General features: G+C 42.1%; 1 protein-coding gene across 4 annotated transcripts in view; it reads left to right on the plus strand.

Moving 5' to 3' along the window:
* The window catches only part of WDR33 (WD repeat domain 33), a 94,643-nt gene that overhangs the window by 59,788 nt on the left and 11,914 nt on the right, over positions 1-22,941 (plus strand). For all 4 annotated transcript variants that reach the window (XM_080920020.1, XM_080920019.1, XM_080920021.1 and 1 more), the window contains 10 exons: positions 9,323-9,449; positions 11,253-11,407; positions 11,512-11,590; positions 12,794-12,904; positions 15,243-15,337; positions 15,890-15,976; positions 16,223-16,362; positions 17,146-17,298; positions 17,508-18,578; positions 21,830-21,938. In XM_080920020.1, the coding sequence (XP_080776146.1) occupies positions 9,323-9,449; positions 11,253-11,407; positions 11,512-11,590; positions 12,794-12,904; positions 15,243-15,337; positions 15,890-15,976; positions 16,223-16,362; positions 17,146-17,298; positions 17,508-18,578; positions 21,830-21,938 (2,127 nt within the window). The remainder of the gene's footprint in view (positions 1-9,322; positions 9,450-11,252; positions 11,408-11,511; positions 11,591-12,793; positions 12,905-15,242; positions 15,338-15,889; positions 15,977-16,222; positions 16,363-17,145; positions 17,299-17,507; positions 18,579-21,829; positions 21,939-22,941) is intronic.

A 22,941-nucleotide genomic window follows, 5' to 3' on the forward strand; every position in this document is an offset into this window, starting at 1 on the left:
GAATATAAAAATCTTTATATTCTTGGCTTATCTATTTCTGATTTTTTAAAAATAAATATACACTTCAGATAATGGTTGAAGGGCCTTCCTTCTTCTTGTTCAAAGTGTCTACTTTCCTGAATTTAGGTATGTCACTATCAGGCAACATAACTTGAGCTAGCATTTCACATTTTCCTAGTTGGTTTTGTGGTGAATATGGCAGTACACTGAGAAAAACTGTGACCAGATTCTTCCACATGCGTATTTGTTGCCAGTACTAAAACTCTGCGGTATGGAGGGGGGAAACTTCTTGTCCATTTAAAAACTTCATCATTGCCTATGAGTCTGTGTGAAATCGGTTGGAAAATACGTTGTGAAAACTCTGCCTAGAAAAGTACCCATTCTGCAACTAACTTTGAGATCCATAGTTTGTTCCTGATAGAATTTTCTAGATTTTGATGACAATCATACCCAGTCGTTCTTGTTATTAGATCATGTCAATAATTCTTTTATAAAATGGGGAGGTAAACTTCGAACAAGCCCCATACTCACTGACCAGTTCACACACGTTCCATAAATTTCCCAGTTCTGGTCCTTGGGTGAGTCTTGCCTATGGATCAGGGCTTTGCTCACACTTAAGTTGGTGTTACATCTTATGTCTCCACAGCTGGCAGTGAGCCCAGGTTTGCTGTAATGTTTAACACACTTTCTGAGTAACAGTACTTTAACTGTTAATATTGTACAAAATGGTACTTGAATTGTTTGCTTTTCTCTCTGTATTAGAAAAACTGGTGTTTTTTGTAAGTCATGTATATTCTTCTTAATATTTGTTCATATAAGATCCAGGAAAAATAAAATGGGAAAATGGACATTACGTCTGACCTTCAAATAAAACTCATTATGCATTGGTTTTCGGACTGTTTACGGAGCCTTGGGTTATATGAACCATGTTAAATCGAGGCTGTTTACCCATGTGGGATTTCAGGTTCCATGATCTGATGTGGTTGTGGACAAAGGAAGGAGATTCTGGGAAAATGCACAGTCACAAGGTTGTCATAAATTTCATAGAAGCCAGGGAGCTTCTATGAAGGGAAGTATCAAGGACAGACCTCTGTCCCATTCTGGTTTCAAGTCTTCACACCACACTTCTGGGTTAGGAAACTGGGAAGTTTCCACTTTCTGCAAAAGCTCAACTATCTCTTCACCAACTTAGCTAAAGCTTAAACAACCTGTTTGTCTTAGAACTTGTCCTTCTAAAATATTGTTTAAAGCAATCTTTCTTTGGGTGTTGGGGGTGGGCAGGATTTCTTGTAGCCCAGGTTAGCCTTAACTTCACTGAGGATGACCATGTAATCCTTATCCTCCGGAGTTCTGGAATCACAGGTGTGCTTGACCACACACATTTTGTGCCATGCCAAGTATTGAAACCAGGGTTTTATGCATGCTAGGCAAACACTCTCATCTACCCAGCAAGCAACTCCTCAGTCCAAGACCCATCTTTTCATTAGTAAAGTTACATGTAAAAGATTGAAGTATGTTCATGCTTGTGTTTTTATGGATGCTCCCCCTGGAGGCCAGAGGAATTAGCTCCCCTTGAGCTAGAATTACAAGCACTTTGAGTCACCTGATAAGGGTGCTGGACAATGAACTTTGCAAGTGCAGCATAAGGCTTGTAGCTACTGAGCCATCTCTCTAGCCCGTAGGAACATTCTGCATTTTTACGTCACCATGGCCATACAGTGTGTTTTAGGAATACTTTCATCTTAGGAGAAAGGTGTCTAAAACTGCTGAGCGTGTGGGTGCACCCCTCCCCCCAGTTTAGCAAGGAAACTATTCAAAAGCAAAGTGCTAGTTATGATCATCAGATGAACTGTGATTGATCAGAGGCTCTTTGAGGGTATTAAAGGACCTCAATTATTAAAGTTTCATTTTAGAATCCTTTTTTAATTAAAGTATTTTTTTTAATGTCTGAGGATTATATAGTCCTATAAACACATTGCTTAGAAGTGTATTTCATTTGTATGGTGGTCACATTATATTAGAGGTGAAACATTATGGCAGGAGTCTAAATAAATGTTGGTCTCATGCAGTTACTTTGGGGCCTCACCGTGTAGTGCAGCCTGACCTCAAACCTTACTTTGAACTGATTGAAGAGGACTTAAGTGACTGTGAAGAACAACAGAACAGATCAAGTACAGTTACTATTTGCTTCTTTGCCATGACACTGAGTGCACAGTTCATGGTTGCTTTCTGCAAGTAAGCAAGTGGTGGACATTTTTGAAGACAACCTCACAAACTGACAAACTACAAAGCAGTGTCAGCTAATGCTATAATTAAGTAGTTGTGGTCTCCCAAGAAAATATAGACATTTAACTGTCGCAGCTTAGAAATGATAGCGAGTCTTCATCCGTCCTCCAGGTCTAACCTCCACACGCCCAGCTTACGTGGGTGGGGTTAGGTAATCGTAGCCATGTTACTTTGTATCATCGTCATTATTATTGGTTGTTCCAGACAGGGTTTCTCTGTGTAACAACCCTGGCTGTTTAGGAACTTGCTTTGTAGACCATGTTGGCTTTGAACTAACAGATCTGCCTAGTTCTGTCTCCTGAGTGCTGGGATTAAAGGTGTATGCCATCATGCCTGGCAGTTACTTCAGAATAAGAACCAAGCCTTTAGAATCAATAAATAAGAGAATTAAAAGAATTTATTCTTTTTGGTTTTTTAGATGTTATCCCAAATTGTTTTGAGAGAGAAAACAGCCTATATGTTCTTAGTAGTGTGGGGCAGGTGGAAGCTTTTTAAAATTGTTGGTTTGTGTGTGTCTATGTGTTTCTGTGCATCCCTCCCTCTATCCCTTCTCCCCGCCTCTTCCTCCTCCGTCTTTCTCTGTCTGTCTGTCTTTCTGTGGGGGGGGTGTGTGTCAATCATTTTAAATAGATGTAACATTTTAAATAAATGTAACTAGCAGCTACTATATTTGACCATATAGGTTAAATTATTAAGTGTTTGTTTTTAGAAAACATTCTATACAGAGACTTATAAACAGTATATATTATAAAATTTTGCAATTGCACCTCTGGTCTCCCTGCATATCTTCCATGTCTAGTTATAATCTGGACAAAATGGATAAATACTCTTACTTCCTAGTCATCCTAGACTCAAAAAGCTCATGCCTGATTTCTTCAAAGGTCTGTCATCTTCTGAAGGGACTAATTTGACTCTAACATTCTACTTGCAAATTCTTGTTGATTCCCTATCGAGTCACAACTTACCACTGATAGATCTTTAAAAACAATTGTGTATGTGCAGGCCCAAGGCCTTGGCTCCTGTCTTCTAGCATGTGAGGTCTGAGGACAGAACTCCGGTTATAAGGCTTTTACCTGCTGCGCACCTGTGCTTGCCCTGAAGTGTTCAAGGACAGGCTCATTACTGTCTAGTGTTCTCACCTTTCAAAAAAGGTTTTAATGCCACTTTCACAAGTGCTTTAAAATATTAAATAGTTGTTAATTCCAAAATCATTATTCAATACCAAATGTTTTTAGACCAAGTAGAATACCCCTTTCTTTCTCATCCCCACCCTCTTGGAAACAGTCTCTCTCTAACTCCTACACTGTTTTCTGATGCTATTCCTGCCTCAGCCTCTCAAGTTCTGGGATAACAGGTATGAGCCACCACACACAGTTCCCTCTTACATTAATATCATACCAAGAAAAAGTTCACTCTGCATTATTTATTTGTTGAACCGCAACATCACACTAAAGGAAGCACAGATACTTTACTTCTTTCCACTATTACAATGTAAACTTAATATTTTCTTGTTTGTTTGTTTTGATCTTTCTACATAGCCTTGGCTGTCCTAAAATGTAGGCCAAGCTGGCCTCGAACTCACAGGGTTCCTCCACCTGCCTCTGCCTCCTGAGAGTATCTACATTTATGTAACCATGTTCACCACAACATTTGTAGTTCGTGAGTGTTGTTTTGTTTACCTTATTATGTTAGACAAACATTATTATTGTGTGTGATGTGCTTGTGTGTGAGTGTAGACTTGAATGTGCCACAGTATGGATGGAGGTCCTAGGACAACTCTTGGTAGTGGGTTCTTTCCTTTGTCCATGTGTTCTGAGATTGACTCAAGTCATCTGTCTTATACAGCAGACACACACTTTACCTTCTGATCTACATCCAATCCCTTGCTTGTTTTCATGAACCTTTTTGTTTCTAAAAATCTTTCATTTTAGGGGTGAACTAATTTTTTAACTAGGCAAGTTTTACCATTCTACTTCAGAAATTTGTGTTCAATGTTTGCTATTATGAACAGTACTTGTGATACCATCTTCACAATGAAAAAAAGTTTTTCTGTGGGGGGAGCAGGGAGCTTTTCTTTTTTCTTTTTTCTTTTTCTTTTTTAATACAGAATTATACTGACTGAATATCTGTACTCATGGTTTTACTTCAGCCTTCCAGGCAGCTAGGACTTCAAATGTGTGCAGCTATGCATGGCTGTACTTTGAATTTAATAAATCATCTTAAATTATTTTTATAGGATAAATCAGTGGTAGTCTTCTGGTGCTGCTTTTCACATCACATAGTGTGTGTGTGTGTGTGTGTTTGTGTGTGTGTGAGAGAGAGTGCAAGAGTGAGAGTGTACATGTGTGTGCACATGTGTGCAGGGAAAATGACAGTTTGCAGGAGTAAGTTCTTCCATTCTACTGTGTGGGTTCCACATCATCAGGCTTGGGGGCAAGTACCCTTTTCCATTTGTCATGAAATAGAAAGTTCCCGCCTTCCTTTTCTCCCAAAGAAGGATGTGGGAATAGGCATCACATTGGCCCTGAAACAGCTCATAGGCTGAGGAGGGGGCTTAACATGGGCAACATAATGAAACACCTAAGTAAAAAAATCTCAGCCAGTCTCATTTATTTTCTTACCTCCCCTAGTAACACACACTTAATCCCACCTAACAGAGATCAGGCAGAGGCAGGTGGATTTCTGAGTTCTACAGAATAAATTTAGAACAACCAGGACTACCCAGAGATCCTGTCTCAAAAATCTGTGTGTGTGTGTGTATGTGTGGCTGTGGGTGTACACAATAAATGGCAGGGCCAAGAAAGATTGCTGAGTGGTTAAGAACACATGGTGCTCTTCAAGGGATTCTGTGTTATTAACATCTACACTGGGCAGCTCCCAACCTTTGACTCCAGCTCCAGGGCATCTGATACCCTCTTCTAACTTCCTCATGCATCTGGATACATATGACCTGCGCACACGTATACACATAGATTTGTGAAAAGTATATGAAAATGGTATATGGTATATGCTCCTTATAAAGATGTCATACCTACTTTCAGAGGTGATCTGCTGTTACTTAACTAAAGTTGGTAGGCCTTCCAAATGGATTTTTTCCTCAATATTGGAGATTCACAAAGTGAAATATAGGCTGTTATGTGCAGATACATAATAAGTGATCATAGGGCAGTAACCCAAATCATCTAAGCATAACATTTTTCCATATAAAATATGGTAGTAATTGCATACAGTATTTTTAGTAATTTTGCACACAAAGCCAGCTTTCAAAGTATGGAATTTGGTGCTCGTGATATGCTGGTACATATGCAATCTGAGTTAGAGGTAATTCAGTTTACATAGTGAAAGCCTTGTCTCTAAGCTTGCTGTGGAGGCAGTATCATATTCTGGGTATCTGTGTGAATGTATGGGGTATGCATATGCATGCCATTCCTGTCCAGCAAGTGCTGTACCACTGATCCCAGCTCAGTGTGCACTCTATACATGTTTTATGTATTGAGCAGCTCTATATTTGTATAAGCAGAGGTTATGTTTTTTTGTTTAGTTTTGTTTTCTCAAACTCAATATGTAACCCAGACCGATTTTGAACTCAACGATCCTGCTTCAGCCTCCAGAGTGCTGGGATTGCAGGTGGATCACAGGCACACTCCCACCATGTGTGGCCTTGTTTATTCTCTGCTGCTTCTACCCCACCACACCCCCAGTTGTGTAGAGTACAAATGATAGTTCATGCTTTCTTAAGTACATTTTATTTTTAACATTATTATTTTATGTGCATGTGTGTTTTGCCTGCATGTTTATGTGTCACATTAATGCCTGATGCTCATGAAGAACAGAAGAGGGCACTGGATCTCCTGGAACTATAGCTACAGCATAAGCCACGTGATTACTGGCAATTAAATCCAGGTCCTCTGGAAGAGCAGAACAGCCAGCGTTTTTGTCTAAAAGTTTTTATTCAGATATACTCCACTGTAATTTAAAAATATACATCTTATTTATATCAGTAGTTCTTTATTCTAATTATCAATAGTCTGTTATTCTTATTAGCCAGTGCTCTTAAATGCTGATCTGTTTCTCTAGCTCCAATTTGTGTTCTAAGTATACTGGGGCTGGGAAGATGGCTCAAAGGATGAAGTTGTTGCTCAGCCATGAAGACTGAGTTGGAAAAGCTGGGTGTGGTGCCATGCAGCTGGAATTCTAGCACTGTAGTAGTCAGGCGGACAGTTCCTGGGGCCTCACTCACTTATGCCTATTAGTGTAGCCGAGAGGTCAAGCTTTAGGTCAGGGAGAGACCCCATCTCAAAAACAAGAAACAGTTATAGAGTGCTAGAGGCCCCTGGGATATCAACCTTTGTCCTTACACACAGCCTAGAGCACCAGAAAACACATGTGAGTCAACACACAAATAGCACACATAAAGGCACCCCAAAAATAAAAACAGTCAAAGAAATAGGTAATTGCCTACTTGTGTCTCAAATGCAGTATAAACACTGAAGGATGAATTGTCTCTTCCCAGGCTAGTTCCTGTCTGCTGGGCTCCATTCAGATGTCTCCATGCACATACAACTGAACAGGGAGGCAAATCTTTCTTTGTTCCTTTTTTCATCTTCATATGTTTGTTTGTTGCAGGGTATCTTCTTTCTACCTGTCCTGGCTAATGTGGAACTCACTATGTAGACCAGGCTGACTAGGAACTCACAGAGATCTCCTTCCTGTGCCTCCAGAGTGCTTGGATTAAAGGCCTAGCTCCCCATGTAATAAGAAACCAACCTACAATAGTGCTTGCTAGCATGGCCCCTGGGGCTAGACCTAAGCTGCTGCAACAGGTTCACTTACCCACAAAACACTGGGTAAGCTTGAGGGTGGTGGTCACCCCATAATCCCAACAGTGGGAGGTGGAAGCAGGACAGGCAGAGCCTCTACCACTGGCTTTTTGAATTTTCCAGGGAGACATTCATGGATATATTGGGCTGTAGAGTCTGTTTAATTTTTTTAGTATAGGTGATGACTCAGTACATGGTACAGTTTTTGCTTAGGTTAGTATCATAAATACATTGTGTTTGAATGATTTTTTTTAAAAAAAATAAACAACAGGGCCTGAAGCGATTATGACTCAGTGGTTATGAGCTCATATTGATCTTACATGATTAGCCATGCATATATATGGCTGTGTGTAATATTCTTAGATGCAAATGCCCCCTAGAATTTACATTGTTTGAGCATGCTTTTGGCAGACTCATCAGAACATGGTTTCATTGTTCCTGATTCCTTTTTCAGTCTCAGTGTATGTGAATGGCACACTTGGTGTGTGAGTACAGGTTCAGTCAGAGTCTGACATTGGGCTTTCCTTTGTCAGTCTTTTCCATTGTATTTTTTGAGACAGGTCCCTCAGTGAACCTGGATCTCCTCCTTCTGGCTAGATTAGCTGGCCAGCCAGTCTTCCAGGATTGATTTCCTTCTACCTGTGTTGGAGTTACAGTTGCACAGTGCTGCCCTAGCTTGTATGTGGGTGCTGGGGATTTGAACTTGGTCACTCTTGCTTTAGCAAGAAGCTATTTCCTCCAACCCTCTCTTGTTTTTTGTTTGTTTGTTGTTGTTTGTTTGGTAGTGTCCTCCCTATGTAGAGGAGGCTAGCTTGCCTCTGCCTGGGGTTAAAGACTTATACTTTTAATTATTTTGAGTGTCTTTGTTGGGAAAGTGTGTGGTGTATATGATGTGTGTGTGTGTGTGTGTGTGTGTGTGTGTGTGTAGATTAGAAGACAAGCTGTTGGAATTGTTTCCACCATGTGGGTTACCCACTGGTTTATTTTTGCTGGTTCCCACTGCTTTTCTTAAGATCCAAAGTATAACTGCAGAGCTTCCTTTCCCCTCATGCCTCAGTTATAAAGTGTGTTCACTGTTAGATGAGAGAAACAACAGCATGTGCAGGAGGAAGCATCACCTGTCAGTGCGGTGTCTGTTTGTCTGCCTTCTGTCTTTGTGTGCACATAGTCACTTACGCCATACATTGTGCCTTTTGCAGTGCTGATGGCGCAGATTGATTTAAACTACAAATATGGTTGTATTATGGACACTTTAGTCATACCCTTGAATCCTCTATAGGATTATACTTCTTTGAATGCTGGGCTGTATGGCAATTATTTTGGAATATATTTGAACCCTATTTAGGAACATATAAAAAACAACTGCAAAAAAAGGAGGAATCCTTTTGAACATCCTTTATGATACTTTATGATACGTGATTATGAGATCGATCACAGGATCTTGGTACATTCCTCCCAAGTGAGGTAAGCTACACGAGGCATGCACATTTTTTTTTGCCTTCTGAATGAATGTAGATCACTCCTGATGTCTTGAAACCATCTTTTTCTTCTCTCTCAATTCCTTTTTATCTTTGTTTATTCCTCATTTTCCTTTCTCACATGAAATTTCTAAGAGCTTGGTTCGCTTCAGGCGAAGGAGGGTGCTATTTGGAAGTCCTTACTTCTCCTACCTAGTGCATTTACCCTGCAAGATACTCTATCAATACCCAGCTTTCCCAAAGCCATGGATAGTGCTTTGCTCATCCTCATTATTTCAGATTTGTGAGTTTTAGTAATTTGTGAGTTTCTTATACTTCAGTAAATACCACCACCAACAAAGCTGGACTATCGCTTCTGTCTTCCCGTTTAGAAAGCTATAGTGCCTAAACCTGGATTTAGGACTTTTGATCTATGCAGATTATTCTGCAGAAGGAGCAGTACAGGTTGGGTTTTAGAATGATGAGGAATAGCTTTAAAAGCTTAAAACGCCCACAAAGTGTACCTTCCAAAAAGCCTGGACTGACCTGCCAGCAGGTAGGTGAGCAAGATGTGCTTAGTCCCTGTGTGTTGCAGCCTTGGATGAGAGCTGGCCCTGGGTCCAGCAGACTTCCAGAGCTAAGAGCCTAACACTGGAGCAAATCAACTGCTGGGTTTTCCTACCTTTGTCATTTAGAATAGAGCCCCACTTGCAGCGCATATGACCAATGAGGTTCTTGTTCTGACTTGTTTCCCAACAGGTCATGGTGCTGATGTGAAGTGTGTAGACTGGCATCCAACCAAAGGGTTAGTCGTTTCAGGAAGTAAAGATAGCCAGCAGCCAATCAAGTTCTGGGATCCCAAGACTGGGCAGAGTCTTGCAACACTGTAAGTGATAGGAAGCCCTCTGTGGTCCTTGAGGACCAAAGGCAGCCTGTGGTAGTTAACTGGGAGCTTTCTCAGCTTCTCTGTTTTCCTTTAAAAAATGTGGTTTGGACACAGATGAACCTTAATCTTTGGATGTTTTAATTCTGACTTACCTCTAAATTTCTAATGAAAGCAGATTATATTTATTCTACTACTTAAGCTCCACTGGGTTAGTCTACGAGGGTATAGGACGATGAAGAAGTTCTTACTGTTGTCATGTGCCCTTGGCGCCTGTGCCTCTACCTAGCCGCTGCCCAGCTTTCCCTAGCTTACTTCAGTTACATACAAAGATTTCTCTCTTTTTTGGGCCAGTTCTTTCTTCTCTCTTTTCCTTTTCCCTCACCCCTTCTCCTCTCCCTCCCCTGTCCTCTCCTCTCTTTCTGTCTCTCTCCTCTCTTCTATGTCTCTTCCTCACCCCCACCTCTCTCTTTTGTTTCTTCTCCATCTTTTCTTTCCCTTTCCCTTCCCTTCTCTCTCACACTTTCTGTTGTCCCTCTCCTTTATCATCTCTCCCCCTTCCCCTTCCCTTCCCCCTCCCTCCCTGCCCTCTTTCTAACCCCTCTCCTCTTTCTTTCTTTTTTTCTCTTTCTTTTTCTTTCTTTCTTTCTTTCTTTCTTTCTTTCTTTCTTTCTTTCTTTCTTTTCTTTCTTTCTTTCTTTCTTTCTTTCTTTCTTTCTTTCTTTCTTCCTTCCTTCCTTCCTTCCTTCCCTTTCTTTTCTTTCTTTCTTTCTTTCTTTCTTTCTTTCTTTCTTTCTTTCTTTCTTTCTTTCTTTCTCTCTCTCTCTCTCTCTCTCTCTTTCTTCTTTCTTTCTTTCTTTCTTTCTTTCTTTCTTTCTTTCTTTCTTTCTTTCTTTCTTTCTTTCTTTCTCTTTCCTTCCTTCCTTCTTTCTCCCTTTCCTCCTTCCTCCCTTCCCTATTTCTACCTGCCTTCCTATCCCCCCACACACACCTCAAGGAGACATGTTTACTTATGTAGTTAAGTTTTTTCTTGGCATAATTTAGAATTATTTACAGCTTCATGAATGTGTTCTTTTGGGACACACTGGTACTATATCCTGATTCTAATTGGAAATGAAACATCCATAGCCCAAAGGATGCTATACATTGAACCCTTTGATATAAGCAGCATGTAAACACTGAGACAAAATATTGCCTTTATTAAGATTAACCCTCACAAAAACTAAGCCTGACCCTGCTTCCATACTTTGTCTTAATGAGAGAAACATTGAATTTTTGGAATCTGATGAACTTGATTATCAGTTTAAGTATTGTAAGATCTTCCCCTATTTCTAAATGAACCTTTTTGTCTAGCAGACTCCTGTTGCTCTTTTAGCTGAATTTTGAGAGCTATGTTTAGATGCTGGGCTTTATTTTTGTCATCGACAGGGGTGGCTTTATTTTTCCAGTTTTCTTCTTTTTCTGCTCCCCAACCTCCTCTTTCTTTTACGTTTTTTGAGACAAGTTCTTTCTATGTAGCGCTGGCTGTTCAGGAATCTTTGTAGACCAGCCTAGCCATGAACTCAAAGGGGTCTGCCTCGCCTCAGCTTCCCCTGCTAGGATTAAAGGCATGTATCACCATTGCCTGGCATTGATTGACAAAGGTTTTCAAGGTCAGTCTTGAATGTGGTCCTGTTGAGTTTTATTCACATACTTTATTATGTCAGGCCATCTTCATCTGTGTGTTTTCAACAAAAAGGACCATCTATATTAAGTGATGCTTGCATTGCATCCTGACATGTTTCGCCTTTGGTGCTTTGTTTCCAGTCATGCCCATAAAAACACAGTGATGGAAGTGAAATTAAACCTCAACGGCAATTGGCTCCTCACAGCATCTCGTGATCATCTCTGTAAGCTTTTTGATATCCGAAACCTGAAAGAAGAGCTTCAAGTATTCCGAGGTCACAAGAAGGAAGCCACAGGTCAGTGGCTGTGATGTGCTTTTCCTCACAGGTGTTTTGGAGCCCTCCCCTGCAGCCATCTCACACTGGAACTGTTTCATGTTTCTCTGGGTTTTGTTCTACAGCTGTAGCCTGGCATCCTGTTCATGAAGGACTTTTTGCCAGTGGAGGATCCGATGGCTCTTTGTTATTCTGGCATGTTGGGTATGTATCATATACTGTGTGGCAAACGATACACATTCCCATGTGGTATGGCGATATCTTGATTCTCTTGTACTTGGCACCTTAGCTGAGGAAATTTTGGTGGCTGGGGACTGTGGTGCTTTGAAGCCAGAGTTCTTTAGATGCACCTGCACATGACCACATGTGCCTTGAGCTTCAAGTGTGAAGACAGGGCCTTCATGGCAGGTTGGAGACTAAGAAACTCAGATGCAGATAAATGATCTTGGACTAGTGAGATGGCTCAGCAGGTGAAAGCACTTGCAGAGTGGCCTGATGACCCAAGTTCTGTTCTTAGAACCCATGGCAGAAGGAGAGAACTGTCCTGAGAGTTCTCTATGACTCCCACTTGTGTACCAGGTGGGATCTTGCTCAGGTACACACACACACACACACACACACACACACACCAGACACAATTACACACCACAAACACATCACGAACACATATCATATATAATACACACACACAGCAGACACACCATACAAACACATTATATATCACAAACACATCATGAACACACTACACATCACACACATACATCAAACCATACACATATCATATACACACACACCACAACAGACACAAACCCGATACATCTCTTACACACACACACACACACACACACACTCACACACTTGTATACACATTCATACATCACACACATACACATATTAATAAATTAAATAAAAATCTGTGTTGACAGGGCCTTTAAATCATGCACTGTAACTGTCATAGTGCTGTGATGACTTTCAAACGAGTTTTGTGAAGAATTCTCAGATGTGTATTGGTGTCATCAAACTTTGTGTCCATTTCTGGGAGTGCCCTGCAGTTTTCAGTTTTGTAAATCAACCTTGAGTAGAAAGGACAGTGCTTGTGTGTTATATAGAAATCATCATGGAAGAATAAAATAGATTCTATAATTGAAATAATTTACGAAGCATTTTATTCTATGGTTCTTCTATGTTTGACTGAAGGAATCTGCTCATGAAAAACTACTGTAACCTATGGCACTGACAAGATGTAAAGTGGAAGATGTTGAGAGCTCTTTTTAAAGAAGAGAATATCTTTTTGTTTTGTTTCAATGCTTTAGCGTTCTTTCGCTTTGTTTGTTTGTTTTTGTTGTTGTTGTTGTCTTGGTGACTTTGGCTCAACAGTTCTGTCTTGTTTTGCGTGTGATATTGCAGGGTAGAGAAGGAAGTAGGTGGGATGGAGATGGCCCATGAAGGGATGATCTGGAGTTTGGCTTGGCATCCTCTGGGGCATATTCTCTGCTCAGGCTCAAACGACCATACCAGGTAAGGAGGGACCATGTGACAATACCAGGAAACTTCTCTGCTCAGGGAGTAGTAGGGAATAAATAGCATATGTATTTATTTTGTACATATATTGGTTTATATTTTGATACATTTTTATAGGAGACAGTAATTTGTGTGGGGGAGGTTAGCATGCAAAGAAATGGACTTCTTAGTCATGCTTCCATGTTCTTAGTTCTTCCTCTGCTTCCTTAGCCATCTCATCTGGTGCAGATATTTGTTTCCCAGCCCTGTTGGTTGAAGGGGCTGTTATTTTACTCTAGTATGTTTGGGGCACCTTTGGGGAAAAAAGCAAATGATTATAACCTGGTAGTTTATTTCTTGTCTCTCTCTTCTAATGTACTGATCAAAATGTCTGTTTTTGTACCAGTATCACACTCCTTTGTTAGCAACAGGTCTGAGATCAAGTATTGTAATGCTTTCAATGTTGTTCTTTCTCTTAAGAATTCATCTGACTCAATAGTTTTTTTAAATATAATTGTTTGTTTTTATTGTTGTTTCTATGTGAGCATATGAGTTTAGAACTTTTTTCCCCATTTGAGATCTGTGTAGCCTATCCTTGGAATTTTGAGAGCTTGGGTTGAATCTGCAAATCATTTTTGGCATCATAGTGTTGAGTCTATCAATCTACTGACACAGGGATTTCCCTCTATTGTTTTATATTGATTTTTGTATATTGAATCAATCTTACATCTCTGGGATTAAACCAGTTTGGATATTGTCCTAGTTTGCTTTTCTGTTGCTGTGATAAACACCATGACCGAAAACACCTTGAGGAAGAAATGGCTAATTTCATCTGACAGGGCTGGGCCACACTCCATTATTCTGCCAGGCACTGGGAGCACTCTGTTGAGCAGCCTCCTTTAATATACAGCTCAGGCCCATCTTCCTGAGGATGATGCTGCCCACCATGGGCCAGGCCCTCCTATGTCAATTAAGAATAGAATACCCAGAGAAATGTACAGACCAGTCTAATGGAAGCAATTCTTCATTTGAAGTTCTTTCTTCCCAGGTATGTCTAGGTTGTGTCATTGACGATTAAAGCTATCTAATTTGGTCTAGAGTTTATTTCATTCCATGCTTTCCTGGATTTCAGAGTTGCTAGTGAGAGAATTTCACTGAGATACTGAGATAGAGTATTAATTAACTAATGACAAACCATGACTGAAGATAACTGAAGGAAGACAGTTTATTTTGCCTTACAGCTCCAGAGGGATAGGAGTCCACCATGGCAGTAAGTGGTAGGCATGATGGCAGGAACAGGAAGCTTAAAGGTCATATCCTCAACTGTCAGCATGAAGCAGAGAGGGATCTGAATGCAAGACAAGGCAGAATAAACTCCAGTGACATACTTCTTTCAGGAAGGATGTACCACCCAACCTTCCCCAAGAGCGCAGTCAGCTGTGAACCATGTGCTCAAATACGAGAGCCTGTGGGATCACACCTTGTTCAGGCCACCTCAGGTCATTCAGAAATTGTGGTTGGGCAAGTGTTTGAGTGACCTTCTTCAAATGTATTGTGTGTTTGTGTATTAATTAAAGTCAAGTCGCAGATCTAGAGTCTAGGTTCCTGCACTAGACTTGAGCTGCAGTCTCCACAATCATTGCTGTCCTTATGGAGTGTCTGTCCATACTGTAGCCATCCCCTGGTCTCAGCCCTGGAGTCCACTCAGTGTCTGTTCCTGGCACTGGCTACTGATCCAGACTGGGCAGCAGTGTGGCCCAGAGCCGGTTGGCAGCTGTTGCTGGTGCTCTCTCTTGTGGAGGACTTCGGACATCTCACCTGAGCTTGGCTATCTCCTCTTTACTTCCTATTCCTTCTTTTCCAGCACTTTCCAGCCATTTTATCATTCTCTTTGTGTTTCTGGTGTTTTTGTTTTCTTTCTCTGGTCTACTCATCCCTGTGCCTCACCCCCACCCCTTTTAATAAACAAGAGTCACAGAACCCAGGCTATACTTGAACTTGCTATATAGCTGAAAATGACTGAGCTCCTGCTCCTCCTGCATGCGCCTCTAGAGTGCCAGGATTACAAGGGAGTCCCATTATACACAGCCTGGGTCTGTTATTTCTTCTGATTCTTTGTCTTTGTTGAGGTATAACTTCTAATCTTCCATTCTTGTTGTGATTAATATAAGGGTATTGTAATAGAGAGATGGAGTATTGATCATTAATTTTTGTTGTTTAAGTTTTGTTTTACCTTTTGATTTAAAATGTTCTTTCCACAATTGAAATAAAGGAATGATACTATAAAAACTTGATTTGAGCTGTTGTGCCCATTGAAAACTTGAGTCCCTTTCTCCCTTTACTTCTCCTTCATCAGCAAATTCTGGACTCGAAATCGGCCAGGTGATAAAATGCGGGATCGCTATAATCTGAACCTCTTGCCTGGCATGTCGGAAGACGGAGTAGAGTATGGTAAGAGCTGCAGAGTTCTCCCTGAAGTCTCATGAGATTCCATTCTAAACGTCAAGTATTGAGACTTGTACAAACTAACTTGGAGAAGGGATGTAACTGAGTGACCCAGCACTGAGCAAGCATGCCGTGCTTGCTGCTCTCCTCTCAGTACTAACACCAAATCATTTAGGGCTTTTTGCCTCAGAGATCTGTCTGCTTTTGCCTCCCAAGTACTGGTATTAAAGATTTCTAACAGCTCACCCAGCTGCTTTTTCTTTCATTTGTTTGGGCTTGGTTGAGGCTATTTGTTTGTTTATTTACTTACTTTTTTTTTTTTTTTTTTTTTGGAGGACAGGGTCTCGCTGTATGTTCTTGGCTGATATAATTTGCTGTTGCTATATAGTTTATGCTAGCCTTGAACTCATGGAGATCCTCCTACCTGTATCATCTGAATGCTGTAATTAAAGGCATGTGCGACTGCACGCAGTGATATTACTTATGTTAATAAAGCACCATTCTGTGGGAACCCCTGTGACACTCACTCTCTGTTGATGATGGGTGTGTTTTCTGTAGATGACCTGGAGCCTAATAGTCTGGCGGTGATCCCGGGCATGGGGATACCCGAACAACTGAAATTAGCCATGGAGCAGGAACAGATGGGTAAGGGCAGTTACACTTATGCATTTAAGATTTATAAGTTTTTGTAGACCTCTGTCTTATTGTCATGGTAAGTTAACTTGTTAATAATTAGTGTTGAAATGCTCACATGGTTTATGTTGAGAATTGTGAATAAAAATGATGATAGCTATGTACTATTTAAAAATTATGTTTCCAACAATTGATTCATTTGTTAGGTGGCTATGTTTTTCTGTTTAAGGGACTAAGTAGTTCTTTCTATGGTTTCAGGGAAAGATGAATCAAATGACATTGAAATGACAATTCCAGGCTTGGATTGGGGAATGGAGGAAGTAATGCAAAAGGATCAGAAGAAAGTTCCTCAGAAGAAAGTCCCTTATGCAAAGCCTATTCCTGCCCAGTTCCAGCAGGTCCGTCAGTAGCAGTGACCTCCTCGTCCTTGCGTGGAGACTGTGCTTGGCTCCTTTAACTGATGCTGAGAAACAGCTGTCTTTGGATAGTCTCATCCAGGCCTTTCTGTGCCTTCCTCCCATATTCTTTTTAGGCATACTTCCCACTGGCTGCCGTCAAGTTAAATACTAGTGGGCATCAGTTCTCCCTGTGTCTTCTGCTGTCGCTTCGTTTTAGTCACTTATGTTGTCAGAGGGAAGGGGCGAGGCAGCAGGCAGGGTATGCTGGCTGTCTCATGTACTGTCTGCCTTCTGCTTCACTACCACAAATGCCAGTTCCAGTGCTTTATAACTGCAGTGTCCAGCACCATTCCTGTCAGCTTTGCTGTCACACAGCCAAGTTAACAGGCGAAGCTGGGGGGAGGTCTGTTTGGCTCATGGCCTAGAAGGTCAGTGGGTGCTTGGCTTTGTCTCTTTGGTCTGTAGCATGAAAGAATGTCATGGCACACAACATGTGGGTCTCTGGACCCCTCAAGGGCATAACCCCAAGGTCTGGCTCACTTCTTCCCACCTCTCCTGGAACTTTCTCCCAGAGTCACACCAGACTGCCTTCACCATATGACCTTTCCTAAGATAGTAATTTCTAGTTACTAATACACCTGTGCCACTCGACTCTTACATCACAGAGTGGCTTTAGAGGTGAAGACGGCTCGGCCATGTGGACTGATGACAGTAGAACACTGTTTTCAGTGCATCAGGTTTTATGTTTCTGTAAAATTTAATTTTCTCTCTTTTTTTCCTAAGGCCTGGATGCAAAATAAAGTTCCAATTCCTGCTCCAAATGAGGTGCTGAATGACAGGAAAGAGGATATTAAGTTAGAAGAGAAGAAAAAAACACAGGCGGAAATTGAGCAAGAAATGGCCACATTACAATATACCAATCCACAGCTTTTAGAGGTGTGTGAGCCAAGATAGGGGGGGGGAGGGAGAACTCGTGTGTGTGTGTGTGTGTGTGTGTGTGTGTGTGTGTGTGTGTGTGTGTGTGTGTGTGTGTTTGTGTGCATGTGCATGTATTGATGTCAAAAAGTAATGCAACAGTATTTGAGGGTTCTAGTTTATTTTCTTTATTCAGTACTGTACACTGATTTTTTTTCCCTCCTTTTCAGCAACTTAAAATTGAAAGGCTTGCACAGAAACAGGCTGATCAGATCCAGCCTCCTCCCTCATCTGGTACTCCTCTCCTCGGACCTCAGCCCTTTTCTGGTCAAGGTCCAATATCTCAGATTCCTCAAGGCTTTCAGCAACCTCATCCATCTCAGCAGATGCCATTGGTGGCTCAAATGGGGCCTCCAGGGCCACAGGGCCAGTTCAGAGCCCCTGGACCCCAGGGACAAATGGGACCACAAGGCCCTCCATTACATCAAGGAGGTGGGGGGCCACAAGGATTCATGGGACCACAAGGACCTCAGGGCCCTCCCCAGGGACTGCCACGGCCTCAGGACATGCATGGTCCACAAGGAATGCAGAGGCACCCTGGACCTCATGGCCCTTTGGGTCCTCAAGGGCCACCTGGACCTCAAGGTAGTTCTGGTCCTCAAGGTCATATGGGTCCTCAGGGTCCACCAGGACCTCAAGGTCACATTGGCCCCCAAGGCCCACCTGCTCCTCAGGGCCACATGGGCCCACAGGGTCCTCCTGGTACTCAAGGAATGCAGGGACCACCTGGTCCCAGAGGAATGCAAGGACCTCCTCATCCTCACGGGATGCAGGGTGGGCCAGCGTCTCAAGGAATCCAGGGACCTCTGATGGGACTGAATCCAAGAGGAATGCAGGGACCTCCAGGACCTCGGGAAAATCAAGGTCCTGCTCCTCAAGGGATAATGATTGGCCATCCACCTCAAGAGATGAGGGGACCACATCCTCCAAGTGGACTGCTGGGACATGGCCCTCAGGAAATGAGAGGTCCTCAGGAGATGCGGGGCATGCAGGGGCCGCCACCACAGGGGTCAATGTTGGGCCCGCCCCAGGAACTTCGAGGACCCTCAGGTTCACAGGGGCAGCAGGGGCCACCCCAAGGCTCTTTGGGACCTCCACCCCAGGGTGGCATGCAAGGACCCCCTGGACCTCAGGGACAGCAGAACTCGGCAAGAGGGCCACATCCGTCTCAAGGGCCAATACCATTCCAGCAGCAGAAAGCACCTCTGCTAGGTGATGGGCCCCGGGCCCCCTTCAATCAGGTATCATTTTTTAGTTTGTACATATTAGCATATGGGGACGGACTCTGTGGAGTCCACACAGCTGGGTCTAACTGCTTCTTAAGTGTCAGTAATGGCTTACAACAGGGCGGCCTGGCTGAAAGAAAATGATGAGACTAGATGGAGAGCTAATCACACCATTGGTGAAGATAATTTCATGTGTCTTTAGCTTCTTCCCAAGCTGTTCTCACCTGTCATATCATTATGTGTAGGAGCAGGAAGATATAGTGCATTTGACAAAATGCTTTGCTAGCATGTGTGGCATCTTGAGTTCAGTCTCTGGTACTGCATAAAACTAGATATGGTGGTACATGTTGGCTTGAGACTGAAGGATCTAGAGTTCAAGGTCATCTTTGACCACCTGTCTGTCACAAAACCATACCCCATGTATGTATGTATGTATGTATGTATGTATGTATGTATGTATGTATGTATGTATGTATGTTGTGAGACAGGATCCTATTGTGTAGCTCTAGTTGATCTGGAGCTCACTTTGTATCCCAGGCTGGCTTCAAACTTGGAGAGATCCCCCTGCCTCTGCCTTCCAAATGCTGGATGACAGGTGTGCACAACCATACTTGGTCCCCACAGTTTAAAGTTAAAAGTAGTATTTGTAGGAAGGAGTATTTGCTGGGTATTTCTCTGCTCCTTTCCAACAACTTCAAGAAGTCCTGCTACTTTTTGACTGACTTGAAACTTGAGAGACTGTCCAAGGAGAGTTTATAGTCTTTGGGCGTAAATTACAGAGCTGGTGCAGGAGTGGGTTGAATAGCATCTGATTGTGAGGTGGTGGCTCTGAGCTCTGAGTTTGTGCACAGGGAAGTGAGTAAGCAGACAGCCCTTAGCTCCTCACTGAAGGACAGTCACTGGGGGAGAAAAAGAACGCATAAAGTCTTTCTTTTCTGGATGGTGGTACACACCTTTAATCCCAGCAGGCAAAGGCAGGTGGATCTCTGAGTTTGAGGGTAGCCTGGTCTACAGAGTGAGTTCAAAGACACCCAGGGCCGCACAGAGAAGCCCTATGTTGAAAACAAACAAACAACCCAACAATAACAAAACAAACAAACAAACAAAAACTTCATGTTTTTCTTTTTCTTTTATTGGGGAAGAAGAAGGCTAAGGAAACCCAGGATTATAGTGCCTGGTAGGTAGGCACATACACCCCAGTTCTGTTTTGCTTTCCAAATTCCTCTGAGAATCCATGATCTAAATAAAAGATGGCCATTTGGGCCAGTGTGATTGCTCATCAGGTAAGGGCACTTGCCAAGCACACTTGACAATGTTTAATGAGTCCCCTGAACATGCATGGTAGGAGGGCCAGCATCCACAAGTTGACCTCTGACCTCCATGTGTGCCTTAGCATGCACCATGCATATGCAGTGTGAAATGGGATCACTGGATTTACTAAGCCTAAATAAGTATATGATATGTAGTGTTTTGTGTATTTTCCAGAACTTGAAATTGTCGTGAAGAATTATGTGACTTTTGAGTTTCTACTTTATGGAATTTAGAATGAGTTGGATAAAATTTAGAGCTATCATCTAAATTTCCCTAAAATGTCTTATATTATATACCATATTAATTCAGCGCATACTTGTATATGTGTACTAATTACTTCAGTTATTAACAATTTTTGGTTTTATAAAATAATAGTTTTTGTCTTGGAGGATTATGAAAAATAAGCTTTTACTATTATGACAAATGAAACTCTAGACATTTTAGAGAAGGGGACAGGCCTTGGTGTCTGAGGAAATTCAATAAGTTTTTATTGTACCATAGAATGAAAATGTTTTATGCACGAAAAGCATCATGGTTCCAAAATTTCTAGTTGACTTGAATTAGTAAAATGAGTCTAGAAGATTTGCTATTGTATCCCAGAATTTTCTTGATAGAGAATTTGCTTCTATTCTTTTTAGATATAAAAAAAGTGGACTTTCTCCCCTTTGTTCAAGTTGTTTATTTATTTATTTAGCCGGTTGTCTTCATTGGTTTATTTCAGTGGAATTCTGGGTGTAAAATAGCAGCAGGAAACATATTGTTAAGAACTGTCCAAGGCTGGGCTGGACAGTTAAGAGCACTGTCAGTTAAGTAGTCAGTTAAGAGCACTGACTACTCTTCCAGAGGTCCTGAGATCAATTCCTAGTGACAACATGGTAGCTCACAGCCATATGTAATTCCAGTTTCAGGGATCTGATGCTCTCTTCTGACTCTATGTACTGGGTATGAATGTAATACATATGCATACATACATACAGGGAAAACAACCGTGCACATAAAAGTAAATATTTTTTATTTTTTAAAGCCAGATCTAATGGCACCTGTGTGTAATTCCAACCCAACACTGCTACTGCTAGATGTGGGATGGAGACAAGAATTGACTAAAGCTCACAGCCAACAGTTCATGTTACAGTGAAGTAATATGATGAAAGAGATGTTGCCTCAAGAAGATGAAAAAAGGAGAAACAACTTCTGAAAGTTGTCCTCTTACCTCTATATATGTGGGCGCCTCTTCCACAAAATAAATAAATAAGTAGTAATAGATAGCTCCATTCAGATGTAGCTTTGAGAGGGTTGGTTACAGTGTCACCACATCACAGAAAAAGCTACCTACCTGTTAGAGGCTAGACCTTTCCTGTTGTTAGGAGCTCGATCTCTGCAAGAGCTATGGTATAACACTGTGATCCTTGGCTTTCTCTGACGCTCTCACTTGACATTACAAGAACAGGTCTGGCTTTAACCTGAACGTTTAACATGCAAATGTTTCTTCCTTTGGTTATGGCAGAGAAGTAGCTCTTTCCCTCCAGTTTAGAATCATGTGTGTTTTGTGTGGGTACCGCTGTGTGCATGCCACAGTGTATGTGTGACAGTAGGGGGGAACTTTGGGTGGTGATCCTTGTCTTACACCTTGTTGGGGTCAAATGACAAACAAGCTGGCCTTTGAGCTTCTAGGGAGTCTCCTGTGTCCACCTTGCATCTCAGCATACGTACACTGGGATTGCAGACTCGTTTCATCTGATGTTGCTTGGGTACTGGGAAATTGAAACTCCATCTGGTTTTCATGCTAGCAGGGCACTATCTATGAAGCTGTCGTCCCAGTCCACTTAAGGGGGTTTTGTTTTAATGTCACTATCGATATAGTTAATCCTAGCAGCTTTAGGGCAGCCTTTCTTGTGTTACAGTTGCCTGTAGCATCTGTTTATGTCTCACACCAGTCTTTACATGTATCTTCTCAGGAAGGACAGAGTACAGGTCCCCCACCCTTGATACCAGGCCTAGGGCAACAGGGAGCACAAGGCCGCATCCCTCCTCTGAACCCTGGACAAGGACCTGGCCCTAACAAAGGTAAATATGAGGAAGGGTTTGTATTCTACCACTGTCATGTGCATTTTACAGTGAATGGTTTTGTTGGTAATTGATACAGTAGTGCTGGAACTGCTGGGAAAATGGCTTTGTCTTTTGTTGTCATAGGTAATGTTTCCTTAGGCAGTGATGCTGGCCAGAGAAAATGAGTTCCACACCACCAGAGACTGGTAGTGAAACCACTGAGAAACCCTGGCATTTGTGTCTGCCTCAGGGCAGCACAGCCCACACTGGAATGGGAAATGATCCTGTGCCTGTGGGATGCAGGTCCATGCTTCTGGCCTTCCGAAGAGCAGAATTGCCTCTGCTTTAAGCTCCTTGATAGGGTAGAGGATACAGGATCTTATAATTATCGGTATTACTGTAATTATCATACCAATTAGTACCGTATCGGTCTCTTTATCTGTATACATTGTTAGGCATCATTTGAATAGAAAAAATGCGATGTACTATATTATGAGAAGCATTGATGAGGACTGTCAGCATTTAGGGAGAGGCTGTGGTTGAGCTGGCAGTGAGCCCTTGCTCCCAGGTGGACGCAGTCGGCTAAAGGCAAAGGCTGGCCGGAGAGTTAGCCTGGAAGAAGTAGAGGGCCTGTGAGCAGGGAGGTAGGAGCGGATGGGTCCTGTTCGGCACCCCAAGGAAAGACAATACACAAGCACACCGGGCATTGTGTGCACTGTATCTCACAGTGCTGAATACCTTTATTCCTAACTGGCAAAGCCCATAGCACCATGTGCATGTTGGGTTTATTTGTCCCATCCTATTGGATTAAGAGAAGTCAACCAGCACTTGGAGTTTAGACATTTAAAGCTCAGCTTTGAACTTTCGTGAGATATTAGAGGCAGGAAAGGGCAAGGATTCAGTTTTTATCTCCAGCCCTGTTGCATAGAAGTCGTAGTGTTAGATGCACAGAAGGATGTGCAAAAGAAAGAGAGTTTTCTTGGAGGCCTGGGGTTTACCCTTGGGGAGGGGCTATGTTATT

The sequence above is a fragment of the Micromys minutus genome (assembly GCF_963924665.1).
Source record: "Micromys minutus genome assembly, chromosome: 8".
NCBI lineage: Eukaryota > Metazoa > Chordata > Mammalia > Rodentia > Muridae > Micromys > Micromys minutus.